This window comes from Chanos chanos, chromosome 14 (assembly GCF_902362185.1).
Source record: "Chanos chanos chromosome 14, fChaCha1.1, whole genome shotgun sequence".
In the NCBI taxonomy this organism is placed as follows: domain Eukaryota; kingdom Metazoa; phylum Chordata; class Actinopteri; order Gonorynchiformes; family Chanidae; genus Chanos; species Chanos chanos.
The window spans coordinates 8,786,298-8,806,797 of NC_044508.1; the positions used below are offsets into that span (position 1 = coordinate 8,786,298).

A 20,500-nucleotide genomic window follows, 5' to 3' on the forward strand; every position below is an offset into this window, starting at 1 on the left:
AATGATGATGATGCTGCAGATAAAGTCCAGCATTTGATAGAGTTTATGGATCTGCCAAATATGTATATACCTCTCTTGAAATTCATTGTTTGTATTCCTCCTCTTCCTCTCTTCCCTCCTTCCTTCCTTCCTTCCTTCTGTTCTTCCTCACTTTTTCTGCATTCTTCCCTCTTTCCTCTCTCTGGGACTGCGGATTATTATCGTACAGCCGACTCCATCGTGTGGCCAAACGTGGTACATGTTTTCTTTGTCAAAGACGGTGGCAATAAATGTCCTAGATCATTAGTAGGCTGTGAACAAAGCACAATTATCAACAAAATCAACAAAAGGGATGAATAAAGGACAGCTAATTCGTGGAAAACAACAGCAGTTTAAAGGTGGGATCCACAAGATAATTTAATTAAGAACGTCAATTAAAAAAAGCCATTGTCGCTGGCTGTTTAATTTAGAAAGCAGCCTACTTTTTTATTGCTAAAGCAAATAAAACTAATACACGTATTCAGTACACTCAAGTGCGCTTGTTTTCTGCGCTTGATTCCTAAACTATAAAGTTTGAACAGAATATTCTGATTATTCTATTCTATATACATGGTGTCTTGTGCATTTCACAAAATTTAGGAAGAATTAATGAGTCGAAAATTAGGAAGAGGTTTCACCTTGAACGACAGAAAAAGCTGAGTCAGAAAGCGTGCACTTTTTGTGCTAATAACCTGACTAATATCCCCTTGTTTCCGTGAGCCAGGGTAACACAGGATAGCGCTTTCCATGAGACATGATGCGTCCTGTGAAAGAGTTGTTGCGCACTCTCTTTTGCCTGTGGTAAGGAACGATAAGAGATGGGAAATCAGAACAGATTGACTTTGCTATATTGTAGTCTGAGGTAATTAAACGAATATAATAACTCCGTTTGCCCCCCTCCTACAAAGTCGACCATCTTTATTTTTATAACGTCGACAGAAACCAAGAAGTGCACGGACACTTTTGCAACGCCCCTCAAATTTCTGTGTGCTATTGGGACTAAGTCCTGTTGTATGGCTTTTGGAGTTATGGAGACCTTCAGTGATTTCCTTCGCTGGGGGTCGCAGTGCACACTTAAGGCGAGTCTTCAAGCTACGTTTTGACAAATTTGACTCCGAGTGTCTTTTGGTGAGTGTCCTAGAATTTTCTGTTGCGACTCCTGAACTTTCTGCAGTTTGTGCTGCATTTAGTTGCAACATTGTGCCAGTAGATATAACTCTTTCTTTCTTTCTTTCTTTCTTTCTTTCTTTCTCTCTATTAATCTCATTTCAGTTTCTTTTCCTTTTCTATTCTCATTGTTCCTTTAACCTCTGCACTGCATAATTTAGGCATAAATTACATTTTATTTCACTCAGAAATATACTTTATGTATGTAATATGTAATATAGAATAAATTGCATCTCAACTCAACTAGTGACCTTGTGGAATTTGTGCTACATTATGCATTGTGTTCTAAACCAGTTTTATTTTCTATATTTATTTATTTGTTAACATGTCGTCATTTTTGTTTTTTGTTTTTTTGACAGGGAATATTTGTCCTGTGCTCCACAGTGAGAGTATGAATATGAACATGTTTCTGCTGGAGAGTTCTGTCCTGTCTACATCTGGTGTGACTGTAGCTCTCTGTGTATTCACCCTGCTTCTACTGGCACTCAGGAGCCAACAGAAGTGTCCTGGGGCCACTCTACCCCCAGGGCCCAGACCATGGCCCTTGGTTGGAAACCTCCTGCAGATGGGAGAGCAGATACATCTTTCTCTGACTGGACTAAGGGCTCAGTACGGCGATGTGTTTCAGATGAAGATGGGCTCTCTGGTGGTGGTCGTTCTTAGCGGCTACTCCACAATCCGCCAGGCGTTGGTTCGACAAGGTGAGGCTTTCGCCGGCCGTCCAGATCTCTTCACCTTCTCGGCTATCGCCAATGGAACCACCATGACCTTCAGCGAAAAGTACGGAGAAGCCTGGATCCTTCATAAGAAGATCTGCAAGAACGCTTTACGCAACTTCTCCCAGGCAGAAGCAAAGGATTCTAGTGCCTCCTGCCTCTTGGAGGAACGGATTTGTGCCGAGGCAGCTGAGCTGGTGGAAGCCCTGAAAGAGCAAGGATTGATGGACGAAAAGAAACGTGGAGAAGTTGGTCTGGATCCAGTGATTCCTCTCGTCACCTCAGTGGCCAATGTAGTTTGTGCGCTGTGCTTTGGAAAACGCTATGATTATAATGACAAGGAGTTCCTCAGACTTGTCAATATCAACAATGAGGTGTTGCGAATCTTTGGTACCGGGAATTTAGCTGATTTTTTCCCTGTTTTTCGCTACTTGCCCAGTCCATCTCTCAGGAGGATGGTGCAATTTATCCGCCAGATGAATAGCTTCATGGAGGAGAACATCAAAGAACATCTCACCACCTTTGACAAGGTATTGACCTGATAACTCTATTATGCTGCATCTTAAACTGTTAAACTTGTTTAACATGATGACTGCGGTGGTTTCGACATATAGACCATGACGTCATTGCAGTAGTGCGGAAACAGTGGGCATTAACTCTATGGTAAATCGGTAATCTGGTTCATTGTCTCGATTGGCCAGTCAATGTTCCTATCATGCTCTTATTGGGCACAGCACCACGGCTGAAACAGTAAACGCAGACCTACTTTACACATGAATCCGCATGCATTTTACCCGTTCAAGTCACCCTGTTTTGCAGTACTTCGTTTACACTTACCTAGCAATAGGACGGGGTAATAACCGGAGTAGGCTGTTTCCTTGCTCTTAATTAAGTGAGTAATGAAATTCGATCTCTAAACTGGCTGTGACCATTAGTTTATTGTGTTACTTTATGACGGGACGTTCTGTTCCCTTTTTAATCGCAAAAATACGCTCAGGATTGTGCGTCATCATGATAATTGGCAAATAGTGCTATTCGAATTGTAGTTTCTACAGTCACCGCATCACGTCGTGACAGGAGGCGTGAAAAATGCACTCCTTGATGAGTACTCATTAAACGCACTCCAGTAATGAGGCAGAGAGACGCACATGACAGTTTGTTTAGGAACATTGTACTCTGTGAAATCTCCTCTGTTTCTTCTAATCTACCATTACCAAAACAGCCCCTTTAATGTGTCATTGCCAAAATCAAACAAAACAGCCCAGAAAATAGTGCTTAAGTTTATAATTTCAACCAGTTCAAGAGAGCTTTCCATCACATCCAAAACTCTGTGTACAGAGGCTGAAGTCCAAGATGGCTGCCAGTGTAGCAATAGTGGGTGGTTTAGATGAGATGTGCACTGATTGGGTGAGATAAGATGTGGAGAAATGGGAAAAGTGATTCAGAAAATGCAGTGGGTAAAGGGTTCATTTAGATAATGGAAGCAAAAATGGTACCTTGTGTGTAAGGGAGAGCAGTCTTCTTTCTGCTGCATTCGTGACAGAAATTTGAATCAAATGAAGTCTTTTGTGCTTGGTGTAAAGTGAACTAAGGTTGAACTTTGTGGTGTCCACTTTGTTGCCAAGTACTCCATATTCTCCTCCACTGATAGAGCAAAGACAACACATCTCTCCCTCTCTCCCACAATTGTTCTCAGAGTGATACTTTGGCTAAAGAAAATATTGGCACAGTTACTGGAGCCATAAATTTTTTGTCCAAAAATTCCATTAAGATACACATAAATCTTTGCCTTGTTGCTGTTTGTATTTTTATCTACCACTGATATGCTTTTTGGATATCGTAGCATTTTGATGTTGGACACTGACCAAACAGATTTTATACTTTAAATCCTGGCCTTTGATGAATTCTGCAGATATTTACAATTTCAAGACACTTCTGTCCATACTTGCAGTAACAATACATCAGTGAAACTGTTAGCATAAAATCTGACTTCTCATTAAAAAGAAACTAAGAAACATTATATGCTTGAACTATTACAAGATCTTGTAGAAGGCTTTCCCATAATACTTTGATCACATGGTCACCCTGAGTTGCCACTAGGATGCTATAGAATGCTATGTAGCTATAGATGCTATACCTCCTAACAGGAGGCTCTGAGGCATGATGACTTTAGGTGTATTCATTGTGACTGTTGAAAGAATATGTAAGGAATCATCATTCTAAGAAGTAATTTAAAAGACAAAGTTCTGTCATTATTTCGCTGTCCAAATTTCAAACTTGTATCTGCTGATTTTGGTCCAGGCCGGGGTTAATTGTTTTCTCTGAAGCATCCAAAATGACCCATTGTCTCTGTGCCCACAGTTTGAAATGTTTCCACAGACAATTTAATTTGCTACAATCAATCTTGTGGAAGGCGCATGCTTAGATATATTGAGAGGAAAATTGTCAATAAAAGTATATAAAAGTTTTTACGAGAGGAGACATGGTTTTGGGAGAAATGAACAGCTGAATTTATTAAAAAAAAAAAAATTAATAACATTCAAGCAAAGGCAGTCTGGTAAATATGATTAATTTCCCTACCATAACCATATGTGTTTTGTGAAGATCTAAAGTTAAAATCATATGAAATTGTTTATATTAAGAAAACCACAGACATGCTACTATGATGAATATTTGTAGCTGTTATAATGCATTTACACATTGCTCTTACTATTAATGTGAAGATAGCAATATATTACCGGTGTGAAATCACAGACTTTACTAGAGCTGAATTCTCTCTGTATGGAGGAAATCTTGTTAAATGACTCCACATTTACAGTGGGCATGTATCCAAACCTCAGAATTACACAGAGATCTCACGAGACACAGGAAAGCTTTGAATGAAATGTTGGCCTCAGACACTCAGGCTCATATTTCTATTATTTCTCATTGAAGTGAACAGATTTAAATATGATAAAGCCTTGTTTTGCGCTTGATTGATATTGATAAAAGTATTAATATATTAATCTTGACCATATAGCAACATTCAGCTACTCTGAACAAACATTCTGAGCATAGTTTCAACACATTTGGAAAAAAACTTTTGTTTTCTTTCTTTCTTTCTTTCTTTCTTTCTTTCTTTCTTTCTTTTTTTTCTTACAGTCAGTGACCAGCCATGGTATTCATTTTGCACCAGTCAAAAGTTATGATACTATTTTTCCCATGTTATTGATAGTAATGTGTGCAGTAGGCCAAAGACTCATCATAGCATGTGTTTTGTATTGATTGTGGATAATTTATTGTTCTACTGGAATGCTAAAAACATTAGTCAGTGCCAAAGGTTTCATTTTACTGTGTGTGTGTGTCTGTGTGTCTGTGTGTGTGTGTGTGTGTGCGCGCGCGCAGAACTGTATCCGTGACATCACCGATGCCTTAATTGCTCTGTGCGAGGACCGACAAGAGGAGGCGAAAAGCGTCATGCTCACCAACTCCCAGATAGTCCACAGCGTCATTGACATCTTTGGAGCCGGTGAGAAAGGAGAAACCAGACGCAAACATAGATATATGAGAGAGCAAAAGTGCAGTATCTGAAAACAATTGTCACTAGTCTATTCCCCACATTACTTAGTAACCCACTACTGCTTGCCATTTTTTTTTTTAGAGAGAGCTGCAACAGCCTCTAATCTCCATGTTAGTCAGTCCAAGTAATGGAAGGAGATTAGGACAAGATGTCACCTGGGAATTTGAAACAGGGTTTCTCTCTTCCCTTACTTCACATCAAGAGAGGAGAAGGGAGAGGAGAACCCTATGAAGTCAGAATTAGGTTTAGGCTGAATATAAATCTCTTCTACGCACTAATACTGCATGGTAAACTTTTTAAACATATGCTGTAATGCTGTCGTAATCCTGTAAGAACGGGGAGGGTAATATGTTAAGTGAGTGTGATCCTGAGGAAATGACTGTACAAATTTCATCACCATATTCCTGGAAGCAACAGTCTGTATGGTCTCCAGCGATCTTGTTTACAAGACTTGTCTTGGAATTGTAACTCTTGTTAACAACTTAAAGCTTCGTCCAAGCCCAGATGTTTTTCCTGGACCGTATCCAAGGTCAGAGCAAAGGCATTAGCCAGACAGACAAATGAGATTTGTCAAAATTTGAGAGGGTTTTCTTAAAAAAATATATCTGTTCAGAACCTGCACTTTTAGAACTCTCCTCACTGGGTTTTTGTGCATGACATGTATTCACTGTGAAATACCAAATGCTTATAACATATATGGGCATGTAACAGATATTATGTGAGATTACATGATTTTTAGTGCCTTATGCATGTGGTTTGGGCCAAACCACTCCTTCCCATCATTATTGTCTCCCACTCTGAATTACACAGACAATGTTGTAAATCTCTCTGTGTAATGCCCAACCACATCATGTTTTTGTGTTAAATGCTTTGCACAATGTCATTCCATCAGCCTGCAATTATACTCTAGGCCCCAGTCAGTTCTGCCCACGGTAGCTGTAGTTCGCGTGAACCATTCAGGTAGCCACCATATGCCAAGATGAGATTCTATCACAATTTCTTACTCTGTTTCATGATGACAACCAAAAAAAAAAAAAAAAGTATATTTGTGCTGAAAAGAATCTGTTTTATGTTTTCTTGTTTGTTTGTTATTGCTCTTGTAGGGTTTGACACAATCATAGCTGGTTTGCAATGGAGCCTTCTGTATCTCATTAAGTTCCCCAGCATCCAAGCAAAGATCTTCCAGGAGATCGGTAACACGCTTCCTGTCTGAATGAAAAACAGCATCCCATGTACATTCTCCTTCGCATGGTTTTTACTCTTCCTGTCTAACTTCAGACCGAGCATCTTGGAGAAATTAGCTACCCGCAAGCAGTTTGCGGTCAAGGAAATAGCAATGGATGGGGACAAATAGTGATATCTGTGTAATGCTATGGCATCATGAAACGCTCAGTACCCTCAAAATGTCCGACTGTTTTGCGTCTCTCATTTTTGAAAATGCTGATTGGTCAACAGGAGGGATGTTTACACAACAACAGATTTAAGCAGAGAAAGAGCTAGAACATTCCAAAACCTCATATTAGAGATTCTCTAAACTCTCCTCACATATGCGGTGAAGCAGACAAGCAGCACTGAAGTCAGATTCTGTGTAATTTCTTAAAAACTGCTTACCGAATTGAACCTTCTTAGGCTTTTTGTTAAGCCGATTTATTGTTTACCGGTGAGCAGGTGTGATGAATTCAGATCATAACTGTACAATCATGATTTCTTTCTCAAATATATAAAACAAGGTTGGTTAACTTGATTTGCATATGTTAGTATTGCGCAACCTGTTGCATGATTAATGATTGGTACACCACAAATACCTCAGGCAATTACTGACAGTGTTACTGCCTTTGAAAAAAAAACTGCCCGCACTTAAGTCACTGTAAATCCACTATGACTACAGTCATATTACACAGAAAGTTATGTCTCATTTTTGGTACATTTTACACACACTATCTGATGCACTGAGTCCGTGCAATTAACCACCTTGCTAAAGTATTAAGAAAAAAAAAAACAATTTTCAGTGTTTTCCAAGTATCTGATGACATTCACACATTAGATTGGTGGATATAAGAAATCATCAAAACACTAACTAGCAGGATGAAATTGATGTGATCGCGTTGAATGAAAAAGCAGTCGTGTAATTTGTGGGTATTCATCACTCATGGAGAACCTGTGTGTGGTGTGGATGAGCTAACTATACCTCTGTCCAAATGTGAGCTCATCTTTTAAACCCTTCAACCCCCTTTTCTCCTTTTTCTCTCTGTCTCTCTCTCTCCCCTCCTCCAGTTTAGAGTTTGTTGGGTCACGCACAATTGGTCACACTAATTTGCTGACGCTGGAATTTCTTTAGAAAGGATCTAGAAAACCAGTGGAGTGTGTCCACGTGCCATGTTGCATTCACTGAGATAGCAGTCTGCTTTTTGAAGTGAACTGACCCCCTCAGAGAACAAAAATACAACTATTTAACTTTATATGATAATTATCCTTAATCATATTTTGAAACGAAATGGAAAATGGTTACCCATTTATAAACAGAATTTTTTTCCTAGCGTTTCAGGATTATTTGTTGCTCTTTTTATGATCTTGCATGTTACTTGGTTACTGTGTAATTCTGTTTGTGTGTTTCTCAGACAACCACGTGGGGTCAAACAGACTGCCATGTTTCGAGGACAGGCCGAAAATGCCGTACACCCAAGCGTTTATAAACGAGGTCTTCCGTCACGCCTCCTACGTGCCATTCACTATACCGCACTGGTGAGTTGTCCGTGGTGTCTGAAACGGTTTTCTTTCCCTTTTTTTTTTTTCCTTTTCATTTTTGCAGCCACATAATCCAACATTACCATTTACAACAACAACAACAACAAAAAAATGCTTGAGAAAGGGGCTGAAAGAAAGACCATCAGAATGTCGTAAAGTTCTCCCGGTCCCTCCCTTCTCTCTTCCAGCACCACGGACAACATCACCCTCAACGGATACTTTATCCCCAAGGACACCTGTGTGTTCATCAATCAGTATCAAGTTAATCATGATATGTAAGTATGAACTGTGTGCTTATATGTGTGTGAGTGTGAGAGAGACAGACTTGTATGTAAGTTGTAAAATACATTCCTCTATGTAGGGACATTTGGGGAGATCCAGACAACTTTCGTCCGGAACGTTTCCTTGACAGCGAGGGAAAACTGAACAAAGACTTGTCGGAGAAAGTGATGATTTTTGGGATGGGGAAGCGCCGTTGCCTAGGCGACAGGTTTGCCCAGTTTGAGATGTTTGTGTTTTTGACCACCATGCTCCACCGTCTTCACATAGAGAACATTCCAGGTCAGAAGCTGGACCTCACTGCTGACTTTGGGCTTACCATGAAACCCAGACCATACCGGATCAAAGTGTCTCCTCGAACCTAGAACCAAACATTCAAACTATTACGGCTCCTAACAGCCCACACCAGCCCAAACATGAAAACACACAGTTGAACACAAACGCACCATATGTACACAACAACAAAATCCAACCACACACATACCAATACACAAAGCCTCATTTGCCACTTGAATATCAACAGGGTAATACTTTCCATTAGTGTTATAACATCTTAATACACCTTTATTAACACTGTTGTAAGCACTACATAAGCAGAATATGATACTCCTGGAGCTACAGCCAGTTGTTTGAATGGTCATACAATTATTTATGAAATCTTATATTCTGCTTATATCAGGGTTTGTAACAGTGCTGGACTTACAGACTGGCATCGCTAATGGTTTAAGCCAATCAGTTTCTTCAGTTTACCGTCAGTTCCATTTCTACCTCTGTCTCAATGATGTCTTCATGGTCAAAGTGACTCAGAAACATTTAAAGCTACGTAAAGGAAACATTCAAAGCTACAGCTAGTTAAACTTTCTATAAAAAAAAAGCTGATGTGTAATGGTTCTAACAACTTTTGTCTGTGTTTTGGAATATGTCCATCATACCTGTTTGATGTAGGAAACAATTTCTATGTATTATTACTGCTTTCAAAAGATGTTGAAACAGACATAAGATTTTTAAAGGTTAGTATAATGACATAGGATTCAAATTATGCAAATGATTTGGGCATAACATATGTGTAATATGTATTTATTAAGAACGTAGCAGCTTTAGTACATGTCTTGGCTTAATACAGCATTTATCATGTAGTATGCTTTCTAATAGCATTCATATGAGCAGTGATCTGAATCGTTTTGTTGCATCAGAGCCAGAGAAAAGGTTTGATCTAAAGACTTAGACAAAGTCTTGCTTGTTAAAAAGCTGCTTTTGTGTTTGAATGAAAGACTTCCTTTTAGAGTAGTTGGAGAGAAAGAGGACAGTTTGTGGCATTTATCCAGACCAAGAGAATACTGACTGCATATTCAAGTCAACTGTAATAGCAGTAAATGTTTGGATAGCGATAGGAGACAAATATTAACGAAAGCCAAACAACATGATGAGTTTCGCAAGGCACAATAAACAGACACATTTGATTTATTCTTATTTTCTTTTTCTCTTTTTTTAACACCCCCTTCTCCTCTACATTATTCCACTGAAACCATGACCATTTGAGACTGTCTATGTTTTCTTGAGACATTGTCTCCTTACCACAAACCGTTCCACCCTGGAGAGCAATGAACAAAAAAAAAAAAAAAGAAAAAAAAAAAAGAGTCGAACAAACAAAAGACAGATTTATTTCGCATTTCATCCTGAAAGTAGACAGCTTTGGTGCAGATCAGCAGGAAAAGTTGTGATTGAATGTGAATCTCAGCCCAATTTACACTGTCATGGCTTTATGATTTATCTGTCTTTAATTCGTTTTGGGATTTGACAAATATGTATGCGTCCCCATTTAGCAGAAGCAGAAAAAGTGCTGTGAGTGACCAAGTTTCGTCAAAAATATCAAGTTTGTCTGTACGTGGTAAAGTGTATGTTGAATGCCAGTGTGATTTTTTTTTTTTTCATCTTATGTATTGTTTATCACTGATGTTTTCTATAGCGTACACATTTACACTCCATTTACTGTCTGAGGTATAACTTTATGGCTTGAGTTAAAGACATTTTTTTTTAGCTTCCACTTACCAGTTTAGATTTACTTTGCAACTAATCTACGATGTCTGATTACAATAAAGCTAATACAACAAAGCTTTGGAAATGCCCATCAGACTGTTCTTATGTTTCAGACCCAGTATGTCAAAGTGCAACTGTTTTTCTTCAGTTTGGTCTGTTTTTTGGTCTGGCAAAATAAAGCAAAAACATTCTTAATGCCAACGAAAACAAATCAAAATCTTCGGTCTTCCCCCAGAAAACCAGCGCGCGGGTTACATATTTGTCATATTTTTAATCTGGTGTTCCCCTTCATTCAATGAACTTTTCTATTAAGTCTGTGCAGGGAGACAGTTTATGGGTGACTAATTAGAAGGGTAGAGGGTGGAAACTCAGGCGGTGTTGGGTTTGTAGGGCAGGGTTAATTAGCAAAAATAGCCGCCTTGTTCTTCAAAACCAGAACATGAGAGAGCCCAGTCCTCAGTCACCGGCGTTCTGATAGAAGTCTATTGTCCCGGATTTGGTGCCGGTCGAGCAAACCTATAGTATGGATTAAAACATGAAGAGTCATTAAAATAACAAGACGGCCCGAGTATGTGGCGTGTAACATCCGATCTGTGATCCTGAGTAAACACGCAAGGCAGTGTGGGTATGTGCCAAATCTCTCAGGAGTCTGGAAACACAGGACTTTCTGTAATCCACTGCTTCTCTATGTGACAGCCGTACAAATATACAAAACAACCAGAACCGACAAACAGTCCTGGACCGGTAAACAAATGACTAAATATACTTTACTGAATGGACAGGGTTTTTTTTTTTTTTTTTTTTGGTATGATGAGTGACAGTACCATGCAGTGTAACATATTATGAAGGAAAATAACACGACCCTGAGAAAGACACTGAAATAAACAACATCGGTGAGAAGATTTTTTTCACTAAAAGATCTCTCTCTCTTTTTTTTTTTACTGCCCCTGTGTGTATGTGAACTTTAGTCAAAATCTTCTACTGGAACTTGTAGGAAAGAAAGAAAGAAAGAAAGAAAGAAAGAAAAGAACTGAAATGGCCAGCTCTGGTCACAGATAAAGCATTGAAATGAAGGGTGACTTGGAATTAGGTATGTTTATAGAATTATGAGTTTGGCTCGATATACATTTCCTGTTCTTCTTTTGACTACGTTTCCTTTTCTGCAATCTAGAGAGTTGTAGAGGAATATAGAGGAGAGTTCAAAGGCTTCGGGAGTTGTAGAGGAATAGAAATGTAGTTTCCACTTAGCTGGATAAAGTGATGAGAACACAAATATTACAACTGGGATTTTCTGAATTCTCAGATTATGAGGATTCCAGATTGTTCTGCACTATTTCAACTCATAGTGAGTTTTGGCCAAGTTTATGCTGGCATCGGATTTTTTGCAATACGTCTACAACACTGAACGCAGTGTCTAAAAGCCAAAAAACCTGACAAAGAACAGACGGAAGAAGACCAATTTAGTGATTTAGTACTGTAATTTCACTTCCAAAAGGTCTCTGCTTACCTCCCACACCCTGGTTGAACCCCACTGCGTGTTTTGGCCTTCATGCCTCCCTCTATTCTTTCACTACATTCTGTCACATCCCTGTGACACAGGGCTGCACTCTAATTTTAGGAGGACTCCCCGTCGCCCACAGAACCAACAGTAGAGGGTTGTAGTTGTGTTTGTGTGTGTGCTTGTCTGTCCTCCGCAATGAGATATATCATGTGCGCGCACACACACACACAGACACACACACACACACACACACACACACACACACACACACACAGTAAAGTCTCTACTCTACACTGCCTATTCACTGGTCCCTCATGTTTTCGACCTGCCAAATTCAACCCTCACGCACGCTCAATCTTTTCTCTCCACAAAGCAGTGCTAAACTGGCCAACTGACTTCCTAATTGCCCTGAGCCCCCACCAGCTCTGAATACCTCCAGGGGCCCCTGCTTTGCCCCTGTTCGGCCTCTCCAGATTGGGCTCCCATTACTGGGCTGCACGCGATGCCCTGACCAAGCCCAGTTGGAGCACAGCGGGACCAACACTGACACGCACACTTATGCACATGTGTGCACACACACAGACAGTGAAAGAGAGAGGGGGGGGGGGGGGGTGGAATAAGCAACTACTGTTTCAATAAGCCTAATGCAAATCTACAGAAATAAGAAATGTGCTTTTGCTGTTTGTTTGTGCTTATGACATTGTTTTCCTGTGTTTAGTCTCTGATTCGCTCAAATTAGCTGGGTCATAATGTTACATAACGCACACAAACAGAAAACATCTAGTCTGAATAAATTTCCCTAGGGCTTAGACAGAGAATGATAAAATGTTTGCGTGTGTCCATTTCTTTATACATCTTCCTCTTCAACAGGCTGTCCGGTTCTTAGCTTCAGAATAACCTGCGAAAAAGACGCAAGATGAGAGGAATGATAGGAGAGGAGAGGAGAGGAGAGGAGAGGAGAGGAGAGGAGAGGAGAGGAGAGGAGAGGAGAGGAGAGAGGAGAGGAGAGGAGAAGAGAGGAGAGGAGAGGAGAGGGGACATTTTATTTAATGGTATCATTGACAACCCAGGGTGGTAATAACTATAATGCAGGTGCACAGTTTTTTTTTCCATTCCATTATTTCCATGAGAGTCATCCATAGTAAAAACCAATAAACAAACAGATGAACAAAGAACTAAAACTACACAACAACCAGACAAGATTTTGGTCGATTTGAGGCTGTCATCATTTGATGTACAGTTCCCTCCTGACCTCTTTGAGCTGGGCTATCTCTCTGTTGTCCATGTTTCTCTGGGCATTGTTCGTTATTGCCTTTACCCGAGTGGCATATCTGTAAGGATCAAACACATTCAGACTTGGGTGAATAGATTACATTAAACATCAAATAGCTGGTTTATTTCTCCATTTAACTATCACGTTACATGAATTGATCAGCGTATGGGGGTGACAGTTGATGGGTTGTTTCTCACATGAGTGAGGTGAGGGTCTCCTCCATGTTGCAGGCAGCAGGGGAGATGTTGACGAACATGAGTGTCTTAGCGTTGCCCCCCAGTGAGTCCTGCATGGCCTGAGTCAGTTTATTGTTTCGATATGGGACGTGGGGCTGCTCCGTCGACAAGGCGGAAATGACATCACCCAGAGCGCTCAGAGACTTATTAATGGAGTTTGCCTCCTGTAAAAAAAACACATGCGTGCACCCATGCAGGAATGCATACAAACACACACACGTACACACGCGCGCGCACGCACACCCACAGAAACACACGCACACACACAAACACACACACACACACAAACACATGCGCGCGCACACACACGCACGCACGCACGCACACACACACACACACACACGCACACACACACACACACACACACACACACACACACACACACACACACACACACAGAGGTAACAGTTCTCTGAGATTAGTAATACTTTTGTATAATGTTTTCCCCTAAATGAGTACACAAAAAAGAATATACCACGGCACACAAAAATACCATGGCACAGGAAACGTAAACATCAAACCACAGGTGAACCAATCTGTGTCTTTTATCTACTTTGAAGTTTCTAGTCCCAGGAAAAGAATGTTTAGGGTTGCACTGAAAAGTTATGCTAAGTGTGCATGCCAGAGACACTGTGTTTGAATTCTGTTCGAGTCTGTTGCTGAGACACACGCGCACACACATACACACATACACACCCATGTGTGTAGATAGATAGATAGATAGATAGATGGATAGATAGATAGATAGATAGATAGATAGATAGATAGATAGATAGATAGATAGACCGTATATCTTCACAACATTAACAGTATAGTAGAAAATGCATAGGTACCTTAAGCTGGTCATCTTTGGCTCCTGTTCTTGCGGCCCGTTCACTCCCTGCTAGGTCGACCAAACTGATTTTCCCAAAACTCACACTTCCATTGGTCAGATTCCTGCTCTCTACCATGATCCCAACGATCAGGTGAGAGCGAGAACTCTCCATGTTCATTTCTTTGGAGGAAAAAATGTATACAGGTAAAAAAAAAAAACCCTACAGAAACCTAAAGTACATAAAACAAAACTTTAAGGGAGGAGACACAAATGTTAATCCACATAAAAAGCAAAAAAGAAACAAACCTAGAGACAATCAAGTGGTCCAAAACGGGTTTTTATTCCTCAGATTAATTATTGTAATTTGATGGAATCAAAATAGAGGTTAGATAAACCGACATCTTATTTTACAATAATGAAAATCTCCCCAAACAATCCAGGGCCTACTCCACTCTTACAGCGTACCCAGAAATGTATAGGCCTAGAGATAATAAGTGAATAAACGGTCATTAGACACATCTGATATGACAGTGGACTTTGTGTGTACATGTGAGTGCGTGAGAGAGCTTGTGTTTAGGTGGTTTATGTTGACTCAGTATAAATTAGAGTTGATTTAAAGAGTGTTTGATTATGCTAGCCACACTTGCTTCACTAACACACAGTGTACGCTCATTAAAGTTGAAAACAACCCAATTACGGCTTGTCATCTTCTTCGAAATGTACTCGTTCACCCCTTGAGATAGCACGCTAGTCAACCCCCCCCCCCCCAAACCAAGCTTTTGTAACGTAACGATGTACCTACCAATACGTTCAAACAGACAGTGACAAAAGCAATTAAACAACACCATTTCACAGGGGCTCTTTTGAAATGCCATTACGCCCTTACTTGTGGCTGCGATATGTCGGTTGGCACAGCCCTGTTCGAAAAGCGCGAAAAGCTCTCCTGCGCTGGCTGCCTCTTTGGTCTCGGCTCCCTGAGCAAACACAAGGCCCTTTTTGTCCTTCTTAATTTCGATCTTTTTGCCGAACGCTTCGGCTGGGCTCACAAAGAGGTCCTGTAGCCTGTCATTATACAGCTCCAACATGTAGGCTGAAACCTACGGAAAGAGGTGGCACGGAAGAGGGGACAGAGATTGGGCGGGGGGGTGTGAGAGAGAGAGAGAGAGAGAGAGAGAGAGGAAGAGAGAGAGAGAGACTTTGATATTTACAAATGTAACTAAGAGAGTAAATTCTGACTTTGATTCTGACTCACCTTGAACTCAAATTTGGATTGATTCTCCTGTATGATGTCAAAAATCTTGGTGAAAGTTCTGGGTATGATTCCTGGGTTCTTTCGCTCTTTGTCGCCTACCATGGTGAATGTTTTTCCTGAGCCTGTTTGGCCATAGGCGAAGATGCAGACATTGTAGCCATCAATCGCTGATTGGATTAACCTTGAAAATGACATTTAATTAACAACAGCTTCAACACATTCTGTTCATTTCTGTTGCAGAATTTCTTAATTTTGCTCAATTAACCCTCACCCCCTTTTTTTTTAAAACATCATAGGGTGAATAAACAACTAAAACTTGGTCACTGGATCATTGTATGATGACTGTATCTGAGACTTAAAATTAGCTTAAAATAACCTATAATATATACTCAGTGTTCTGAATGACTATACTGAATGAATGGAATGATTGGTTAATGTGAAAAACTTAACTAGGATAAGAGAAGGATAATAATATTTGGTGTAGAGAGATAAAATAGACTATATTTGAAATGTTATGAATTAATGAACGCGAGCACGTACCTACTGGAGTCCTGAAACACCTCCTCCTGAGTACTCTCGGCGTTAAAAATCCTGTCAAACTGAAACTCCCTCTGCCCCCTTGGAGTTTCCAAAACGACAGAGTAATCATCCAAGCAAGAAACGATAAAGTTACTCCCTTTCATTCCCTCTGCCCGATTCAAAGGCCTTATCCGACAGAACACTCGGATTTTACCTGTTCAATGACGCCAAAAACATTTTCATATAAAATACGTTGCATGTCAGAATATCAGAATATCATCAGAATATATTTCTAGTGGGCCTTTTATGGTACGGTATCACAAGTAGAAAATTTTACATTTCAGGGTTCAAGTGTGTCGCACAAAAAGCTACATTGGAGTTTGCAAGCATATATGTGACAGTGAACTGCTCACTGCTAAATTAAAATATGAGGCAGCTCCGTTACCCTTGGCAATAGTGGCCATGGACTCAACTGGTTTTAAATTTCCTAGGGTCCTTCTAACTTATTGGTAGTCACTCATGATCAGGTGCCTATGTAGTTGTTGGTGGAGTCAGGCAAATAGTTTGATAGTGCTATTCAGATTGTATTGAGGAAAAGTGAGTAATTGGTTTCACATGTGACAACAGAACCGCTTTGAGTTTCAAAAATAATCATTGTTGTTGGTAATCAATGACAGATGTGTCCCATCACAGAATCAACGTCAAAATGTTTGTACATATCCATAATCTTGCCCCGGTTTAGGTTCTCCTGATAAACAGCACACAGGAGATATGTATGTAACTCTCTCTCAGCAATATAATATTTCCTCTCTCAGCAATATCTCTCTTAACTGATTCCCTGACTGAAACTTTAGGGCTAAACTGACAACGCTGAGCTAACTCATTCAAAGCAACGATGTCTTAAAACAGAGTTTCAGTGTTCGATTGCTTCCTGCTCTAGAATGTGAATTTTTCAGCCACGGCTTTATGTTTTGGTTCAAAAATTCTTTTTTTTTTTACCATCTCAGTCAGCTCTTTAAGGCTCAACTCACACAGGAGACCTGTTGTGCTCTCCTGCCCCCCAATTCTTCACTCAGGTCTTTGTTGGAAAACACAGTTTTTCCCCTTTCCCTCGAGATGTCAACGGGCACTAAAAGGTTTTCGATTCTCTGGGAAGACTCTGTATCGCTAAATTCTGTGGCTATGTCACCTATGCCAGCCGCATTCTCTCAGTAGTTAGCTATTTGCCATCGCATCCTGTAAAAACCACTTTGCTAGCTGACATGCTAATTTGCTTAAAGAGTTGTCTACTGAACTACTCCTGCCCTCATGACAAATAAAATGTCGCATCTCTGATTAACACAGTCCATATCAGCTGTGAATAAATACAGTTATGAGTCAAATGGACTCACTCATAGCACAGTAATCAATGGGCTATCTGAAGAATTCCTGACACAATGTGCTTCTTATGAATTTTCCTAATTGCTGGGTATGAATGCGGCGAAACGCACAGTGTCTATACATTACTGTTTATGCAATGATGCAGTGGAGAGAGTCTTACAAACTTGTAAATTAGATGTACCAACACAAGCTTGTCCCACTGGGTCTCTGGAACACAAGTTTGTAATTTTCTTGTTTGTCTCTTTCACTACTTGTACCAAACACGGGAAGAGCTCCAGTAGTGTTCTTTTAATAAAGACATGATGGGTCCCCACAGACCATGTTACTGCCACCATTTTTAAACAATGTAAGACGTGCATGAATAATGAAAGAAAAAAAATGACAAGAATGTTTGAAATCTGACAAAATGTCCTGATCGGGGTTTACCAATGAGGGAAAAGTCAGTTCCCAGTCCCTAACGGAGCTAAAGAGGATAAAAGAGGATATAACTGCTGGACTATGCAACATGACTTGTTCAAGTAAAAAAACAAACAAACAAACAAAAAAAAAACCCCACTATTATAGAAAGACAAATGTATGGTTTACTTGGATTAGGTTGAAAGTGACACGAGAGTTTGAGAAGGCAAAAGTGGAGGTCTCTGTTCCGTGTGCTGCTCCAACAAAAACAGAGCAGGTTTCATCACCTCACTGGGAGGTAAATGAGAAGTCCAGACCTCAGAGGCTTCAAAAGTCTGTAGTCTGGTTTCGCTAATTGTTTCAGTAATAAGGAGAAGAGTGTAGCTGCGTGCAGGCCCGGTGTCTGGGGTGGGGGGGGGGGGGGGGGGGGGGTGGGGTGGGCAACCAGGGAAGTTGTCCCATGCCCAGCCCGGGGAGGGGGGGCAGGAGAGAGAGTGATCCTCACTCATTGGGGTGGGGGTCGGGGCCGGTTGGAATAATTTTGTTCTGGGCCCTGGCTGCATGAACCACAGTGAAATGAACATGCTTGAAAAAGTGTAATAATAAAACATGTTCATATGTTCATAAGGTTTGTCTTCCATCAAAGTGTTAAACGTCTCAATTTCTAATTTCCTTGGCAGAACATTCAGATGTTCCTTCTGCAAAAGTAATAAAATATTCGAAACACAGAAAATATTATACCCTAAAAGTTTATATTTCTATTCAAAGTCACAAAACAAAGCAAACTAATTCCATTGCCAAAAAACACAGAAGTATTAAGAATTAAGAAGAAAAAAAGAATTACATTATAAAGATAATCAGTTGTAGGCTAATCCTTAAGGTGCTGTTTTCCCCCAATCAGTCAGAGAAAATCTGGCAACCCTTCCATCACCGAATGAAGCTCTCAAGAGTGTTAGACTTGTAACTGGACCAAGCGAACACAGTGGAGGATGGTGGGTTCTATTAAGTCCACACGAAAGTAACCTCGGTTTGGTTTCATCTTGCTTTTGGCATCGGTCTATATTTCTCTTGGATCCGAAACCAACTGATTAAAATGGAGGAAAAAAAATGTCTGGGAAAGCAGTTAGGATTCTCGGGATTGCTTGGAAAATTGCCTCATGTTAAGTGGGTATGCCCTAAAAAGGCTTGTCAAGCCCAGTTTAGGTTTGGCTAACACTCCCTAACACAGCATAAAAATTGCCAATAGTAAAACATTTGCTAATGTGAGATTGAAATCACCTGTTTTTTGGACACAATAAATATAAACAAGTACAGGTGTTTTACCCTTGCGCTGGGTATATGTGAGATTTCCGTCCCTAGAACTTACAGATTCAAACATGTTTGGTGTTTTGTGTTGAATTATGCAATGTTACTGCAACTTTATCTCAGAAACTGATGAACATGTTCATGTGTGGTTACCTTTCATGTCCTCCACCATATTATAGTACTTCTTCCTCAGTGTTCTCTCTGTAGTGTAATTTTCTCTGATTTTTTTGTTGTCCTCTCTAACTTGCTTTAACTAAAACCAGAATTAGAAAAGGGGATGTGTTTCAAAGGTGAACACACAAACACACACACACATACACACACACACAAACACACATGCACACACACACACACAGACACAGAGAGAGAAAGAGAGAGAGACAGAGACAGAGAGAGAGAGAGAGACAGAGACAGACAGACAGACAGACAGGGAGACTTGCATAATGTGCATTAAACCCCTTGCATAATATGTGTAAACATGCTTGCATAACATGTATAACCACGCAAACAAAAACAAAGAAACAACACTGATAAAACGCACACACCCACATACTCACATACCTCACTATTGGATTAGAATAATAATTGTAACGGTAAATATGAGCATCACATCGATCAAATGTGACCTCAGTTTGGCAATACACGGTACTAGCTGGAAGGTTTTTTTTCCTGACTGGATCTTGTTACCTCGGCTTGGAGTAGTAGGAGCTGCTGTCCTACACTTTTCACCGTCTCTGCGTCCAAAAATTCACTCTTTCTAAAACTCTCATCAAAACCCTGGAAAAATGAGTATGTCTTTCCATAAAAATGTTATTATGTATCGATGGAAAATACTATGGAATAGAACTGTAAAACAAGCATGACATTTTGTGTATGTGTCTTACTTACTTTGATATTCTCATTCAAAGCTGTTTCCATTTCTCCATTACTGTTTGACCCTGGGCGCAAGAAATGGGATTTCAATAAGATCAAATCCACTGTCATATAAGCAAATTACCTTAAAAAAAACCTATTACACAACAATTTCAGTTAAATATTAGGTGCTTTCACACACACACACACACACACTCTTACTTCCATGATTTCCATTATAACAAAAATAAAGAATAACAGTCTAACCCTAACCCTGACCCTGACCCAAACCCAAAAAACCACTCTCAGAAACAACAGCAATACCTGTCCTATAAACAAAACGACTGGCGCATTTCTTTTATTGGTGGGGAGTATGATTTTGACCCCAGTTTGACAAGGTGTCCCCAGTAGATCAGTGTGCTTTCAGTAAAATGTTCTCCTAAAAGTTCAC

At 40.1% G+C, this 20,500-nt stretch overlaps 2 protein-coding genes across 2 annotated transcripts in view; one reads left to right on the plus strand and one right to left on the minus strand.

Moving 5' to 3' along the window:
* Positions 1-45: 45 nt before the first annotated feature.
* cyp1d1 (cytochrome P450, family 1, subfamily D, polypeptide 1) lies at positions 46-8,849 on the plus strand. Its single transcript, XM_030791148.1, has 7 exons — positions 46-62; positions 1,606-2,431; positions 5,286-5,409; positions 6,564-6,653; positions 8,079-8,202; positions 8,394-8,480; positions 8,567-8,849. The coding sequence occupies exons 1-7, from the start codon at positions 46-48 to the stop codon at positions 8,847-8,849; spliced, it is 1,551 nt and encodes a 516-aa protein (XP_030647008.1).
* Positions 8,850-12,869: 4,020 nt separating this feature from the next.
* Positions 12,870-20,500, minus strand: part of kifl (kinesin family-like) — a 16,264-nt gene continuing 8,633 nt past the window's right edge. Inside the window, exons 3-9 of the mRNA XM_030791820.1 lie at positions 16,138-16,330; positions 15,598-15,778; positions 15,232-15,442; positions 14,365-14,525; positions 13,493-13,695; positions 13,275-13,353; positions 12,870-12,920 (exon numbers count right to left, since the gene is read on the minus strand). Of these exons, the coding sequence (XP_030647680.1) occupies positions 12,870-12,920; positions 13,275-13,353; positions 13,493-13,695; positions 14,365-14,525; positions 15,232-15,442; positions 15,598-15,778; positions 16,138-16,330 (1,079 nt within the window). The remainder of the gene's footprint in view (positions 12,921-13,274; positions 13,354-13,492; positions 13,696-14,364; positions 14,526-15,231; positions 15,443-15,597; positions 15,779-16,137; positions 16,331-20,500) is intronic.